A 5,847-nucleotide genomic window follows, 5' to 3' on the forward strand; every position below is an offset into this window, starting at 1 on the left:
TTCTCGTACGTGGACTCCGCGACGTCCGTGTTGGTGTACGCGATCATGTCTTGCCCGAAGCCGTCGCAGCGTCCGCATTATCGTACGTGTTCTCTTCGACATCCGTGTTAGTGTGCGTGCCGCTGCCACTGCCCGATGCCGTCGCAGCGTCCGCATTCTCGTATGTGGTCTCTTGAATGCTCTCTTCGACGTCCAAGTTAATGTACAAGCTCCGGTCTTGCCCAAAGCCACCGCAGCGTCCGCATTCTCGTACGTGGACTCGTCAACGTCGGTATTGGTGTACGCGCTCATGTCTTGCCCGTAGCCGTCGCAGCGTCCGCAATATCGTACGTGTTCTCTTCGACATCCGTGTTAGTGTGCGTGCCGCTGCCACTGCCCGATGCCGTCGCAGCGTCCGCATTCTCGTACGTGGTCTCTTGAACGCCCCCTTCGACGTCAGAGTTAATGTACGAGCTGCAGGCTTGTCCAAAGCCACCGCAGCGTCCACATTCTCGTACGTGGACTCCGCGACGTCCGTGTTGGTGTACGCGATCATGTCTTGCCCGGAAGCCGTCGCAGCGTCCCGCATTATCGTACGTGATCTCTTCGACATCCGTGCTAGTGTGCGTGCCGCTGCCACTGCCCGATGCCGTCGCAGCGTCCGCATTCTCGTACGTGATCTCTTGAACGGCCTCTTCGACGTCCGAGTTAAATGTACGAGTCTCCAGGGCTTGTCCAAAGTCAACAGTCAGCGTCACAATTCTCGTACGTGGACTCGTCAACGTCGGTATTGGTGTACGCGCTCATGTCTTGCCCGTAGCCGTCGCAGCGTCCGCAATATCGTACGTGTTCTCTTCGACATCCGTGTTAGTGTGCGTGCCGCTGCCACTGCCCGATGCCGTCGCAGCGTCCGCATTCTCGTACGTGGTCTCTTGAACGCCCCCTTCGACGTCCGAGTTAATGTACGAGCTCCGGGCTTGCCCAAAGCCACCGCAGCGTCCGCATTCTCGTACATGGACTCGTCAACGTTGGTATTGGTGTACGCGCTCATGTCTTGCCCGAAGCCGTCGCAGCGTCCGCATCCTCGTACGTGTTCTCTTCAGCGTCCGTGCTAGTGTGCGTGCCGCGGCCACTGCCCGATGCCGTCGCAGCGTCCGCATTCTCGTACGTGGTCTCTTGAACGCCTCCTTCGACGTCCGAGTTAATGTACGAGCTCCAGGCTTGCCCAAAGCCACCGCAGCGTCCACATTCTCGTACGTGGACTCCGCGACGTCCGTGTTGGTGTACGCGATCATGTCTTGCCCGAAGCCGTCGCAGCGTCCGCATCCTCGTACGTGCTCGCTTCAGCGTCCGTGCTGGTGTGCGTGCCGCTGCCACAGCCCGATGCCGTCGCAGCGTCCGCATTCTCGTACGTGGTCTCTTGAACGCCCCCTTCGACGTCCGAGTTAATGTACGAGCTTCTGGGCTTGCCCAAAGCCACCGCAGCGTCCGCATTTCTCGTACATGGACTTCGTCCACGCTTGGTATTGGTGTTAAGCCCCTTCAGGTCTTGCCCGAAGCCGTCGCAGCGTCCGCATCCTCGTACGTGTTCTCTTCAGCGTCCGTGCTAGTGTGCGTGCCGCGGCCACTGCCCGATGCCGTCGCAGCGTCCGCATTCTCGTACGTGGTCTCTTGAACGCCCCCTTCGACGTCCGAGTTAATGTACGAGCTCCAGGCTTGCCCAAAGCCACCGCAGCGTCCACATTCTCGTACGTGGACTCCGCGACGTCCGTGTTGGTGTACGCGATCATGTCTTGCCCGAAGCCGTCGCAGCGTCCGCATCCTCGTACGTGCTCGCTTCAGCGTCCGTGCTGGTGTGCGTGCCGCTGCCACAGCCCGATGCCGTCGCAGCGTCCGCATTCTCGTACGTGGTCTCTTGAACGCCCCCTTCGACGTCCGAGTTAATGTACGAGCTCCGGGCTTGCCCAAAGCCACCGCAGCGTCCGCATTCTCGTACATGGACTCGTCAACGTCGGTATTGGTGTACGCGCTCATGTCTTGCCCGAAGCCGTCGCAGCGTCCGCATCCTCGTACGTGTTCTCTTCAGCGTCCGTGCTAGCGTGCGTGCCGCGGCCACTGCCCGATGCCGTCGCAGCGTCCGCATTCTCGTACGTGGTCTCTTGAACGCCCCCTTCGACGTCCGAGTTAATGTACGAGCTCCAGGCTTGCCCAAAGCCACCGCAGCGTCCACATTCTCGTACGTGGACTCCGCGACGTCCGTGTTGGTGTACGCGATCATGTCTTGCCCGAAGCCGTCGCAGCGTCCGCATTATCGTACGTGTTCTCTTCGACATCCGTGTTAGTGTGCGTGCCGCTGCCACTGCCCGATGCAGTCGCAGCGTCCGCATTCTCGTATGTGGTCTCTTGAATGCTCTCTTCGACGTCCAAGTTAATGTACAAGCTCCGGTCTTGCCCAAAGCCCACCGCAGCGTCCGCATTCTCGTACGTGGACTCGTCAACGTCGGTATTGGTGTACGCGCTCATGTCTTGCCCGTAGCCGTCGCAGCGTCCGCAATATCGTACGTGTTCTCTTCGACATCCGTGTGAGTGTGCGTGCCGCTGCCACTGCCCGATGCCGTCGCAGCGTCCGCATTCTCGTACGTGGTCTCTTGAACGCCCCCTTCGACGTCCGAGTTAATGTACGAGCTCCGGGCTTGCCCAAAGCCACCGCAGCGTCCGCATTCTCGTACATGGACTCGTCAACGTCGGTATTGGTGTACGCGCTCATGTCTTGCCCGAAGCCGTCGCAGCGTCCGCATCCTCGTACGTGCTCGCTTCGACATCCGTGTTAGTGTGCGTGCCGCTGCCACTGCCCGATGCCGTCGCAGCGTCCGCATTCTCGTACGTGGTCTCTTGAACGCCCCCTTCGACGTCCGAGTTAATGTACGAGCTCCGGGCTTGCCCAAAGCCACCGCAGCGTCCGCATTCTCGTACATGGACTCGTCAACGTCGGTATTGGTGTACGCGCTCATGTCTTGCCCGAAGCCGTCGCAGCGTCCGCATCCTCGTACGTGCTCGCTTCAGCGTCCGTGCTGGTGTGCGTGCTGCTGCCACTGCCCGATGCCGTCACAGCGTCCGCATTCTCGTACGTGGTCTCGTCAACGTCGGTATTGGTGTACGCGCTCATGTCTTGCCCGAAGCCGTCGCAGCGTCCGCATTCTCGTACGTGTTCTCTTCAGCGTCCGTGCTAGTGTGCGTGCCGCTGCCACTGCTCGATGCCGTCGCAGCGTCCGCATTCTCGTGCGTACTCTCTTAAGTGTTCTCGCCGACGTCAGAGTTAATTTACGTGCTCCGGTCTTACCCGAAGCCACCGCAGCGTCCGCATTATCGTACGTGCTCTCTTCAGCGTCCGTGCTAGTGTACGTAATGCTGCCACCTCCCGAAGCCACCTCCACCACTGCACCCGCAGCCCCGTTGCCGTCGGTGTTGGCGAAGCAAATGATAGTGCGTGTGGTAATAACAGAGGCTTGTCGATTACGAATTCGACTTAATTCTCGGCAGTCGATACGCAAACAATGGTGGTGATGAAATCATATTTAGTTACACGCTCAACTAGCTCGGTGGGCTATGAGAATTTGACCGTGCAAAGAGAGCAGCGAGTGGTGACTTCAGAGCGCGAATACCTCGGATGTTCCTCTCTTGCAGAAACATGGGATCATCGGTGTCGGGAAACGGAGTGTTATCGGGTGTGGGTATCTCCTCGAACCCCTAATTGCGGAAGAGGCTGTCTTCGTAGGAATCAGTGAAATTACTACCAAGCTCCGCATCCTTAAATACTTCTTCAAGATACTCTACCCAGTGTGGAAAAGTTTCTTCTGCATCGACGCCGTCGCCTATATCATCCAAGTCGTCCTCGTCTGGTGCCTGCTCGTCTCCTTGATCGGCTTGCGACCGCATTGGAGTGTGGGTATTCTGACGGGCGGATTTGCGCTGATGTGCTTGTGGAGTGGGGGTTCGTAAACGAGGAGAACGTCGTCTTGGGGTTCGCAATGTACGACGCGGCGTACGTTGAGCTGGGGTGTGCAGCGTAGGCGTTCTAGATGGTGCAGCTTCAGGGAGGGCGTCAGTCGAGATGGGTGTTGCTAATACGGCCGCTACCGGACCCGCTGTCGGGTGATTCATGCCCCTCGACCCCCCCCCCCCTTCATCTTGCACGAATCTGTCAACCAGCGGACGCTCTGTTGAATCTAAAATACGGGAAATTGTTGGCCCGCTTTCGGTTGATGTTTGTTCGCGCTCGCGCATGTATTGGCGTATACACTGTGTGTCTAGAGCTTTCGATGGTTTCATCTTATTGCGTCTTGGAGTATGAATCATCTCGCTGAATAACCTTTCCGTAGTTGCAGTATTTACTGCGATCGAGAGTACTCTAATTGCCAGGTCAGGTAAAACACTTGTTGGGTTCTCATTTTTAACGTGCTGCCAATACTTAACCTTGTTAAATCGAAACTCTCTCGGGTGCGCGGAAGACAGCGAATTATCTATCCACTCAATCATATGACTGCGAATAAAGTCGTAGTCATCACCAATTAGACGACGGTAGGAATAGACAGCAAATTTTGCGAGCTGTGTCGAAGATGCGATTCTGGCTGCTTTTTTGCTATCCTGAAACTGTTGTCGATGCTCTTGTTCAGTGCTCTCGTCTAGCATATCTCTACCAATAAGGCGTTCCTCCATCTCCACGACACGCTTTCTGTCGTCGGTTCTTTCCACAAGTTTTCTTCCTTCGTCGGCCGTCATCGGGTTCAATAAAAAGGTCAACATGAGCAGTGGCTGTTCACATTGTTCCCAGCGTGATTCTTCACATCGAATTAGTCCACTTCGGTAATCCAAATAGAAGTTGTCGAAACCCACAAAAATATCACGAAATGATAAAACGACATCTGCCAATGTGTTCTCGTCGCGTTGGAGCCGATATGATGACTCCGATAATGGCGCAATAACTTGTTCCGCCTCTGTCAGCTTCCTCCAGAATGATGAATCGTTGAACACCTTCAGCGAGCTAGGGTAATCTTTATAGCCACGGTACTTGATGCTTAGCATCTCCAGCGCAGTACGAACTCTCAATAATGAGGCAAAACAACTCTGCATACTATTCCATCGTGTCTCACAAAGTGTAAACAACGCTAGCGGCTTGTCGTAGCATTCCTCCATCATGGCTCTAGCTCGGACAAGCCACTTAGCTGATGACGCATTGAGGCACTTAACGGCTGCCGTTGCCTCCTTGGCAATCCCAGAAAAAGATGACTTTAACACTGCTTTGACAATGTTGTTGATACAATGTGCAAAGCAGAAAAGAAACGTAACGTTAGGCCATCGTAAAGCCAAGATGCGCCGAGCTCTACCACATTGACCGGCGTTATCGGTGATTACTGCACCAATGTTCCACCCTTCATTTTGCGCCTGCTTCAGAATAATCTCCATCTCTTGAGCCATCGCACACCGTCGTGCCGAGCGCCCGCCTTGGGCAATGCATACGTAAGGCTATGTCCAAACAGTAACAGCTGACAACCCAATACATGCTCACGAGAAATGTTCTGAAACACGTCCGATAAAAAGTTGACAAATCCCCCCGAACTAATTCGTATCTGCTTCAGCTTTTGTGTTTGGATGGAACGGCAATGCCCAGCATGACTCCCGGTAATGCGTCCGCCAAGCGTCCGCCTTCCTGGTATGTAGGCCGTTATTCCAGGGCACAAGTATTCCAACAGTGCTTTCGTACATGACCGCTCGATGAACAAATCGGGTAAAAAATTTCCGACCTGGAACTCAACCACTAGTCTTTCCGTTTCTTGCTTCTGTTGCTTTGAAAATCTTCGGTGGGATTTT

At 55.4% G+C, this 5,847-nt stretch overlaps 1 protein-coding gene across 1 annotated transcript; it reads right to left on the minus strand.

Moving 5' to 3' along the window:
- Positions 1-4,775: 4,775 nt before the first annotated feature.
- PITG_16189 (uncharacterized protein) lies at positions 4,776-5,442 on the minus strand (the record flags this gene model as incomplete). The annotated part of the gene is made up of 2 exons (XM_002897555.1): positions 4,776-4,817; positions 4,873-5,442. The coding sequence occupies 2 exons, from the start codon at positions 5,440-5,442 to the stop codon at positions 4,776-4,778; spliced, it is 612 nt and encodes a 203-aa protein (XP_002897601.1).
- Positions 5,443-5,847: the final 405 nt, after the last annotated feature.

This window comes from Phytophthora infestans, genomic scaffold, assembly GCF_000142945.1.
Source record: "Phytophthora infestans T30-4 supercont1.43 genomic scaffold, whole genome shotgun sequence".
Taxonomy (NCBI): Eukaryota; Oomycota; class Peronosporomycetes; order Peronosporales; family Peronosporaceae; genus Phytophthora; species Phytophthora infestans.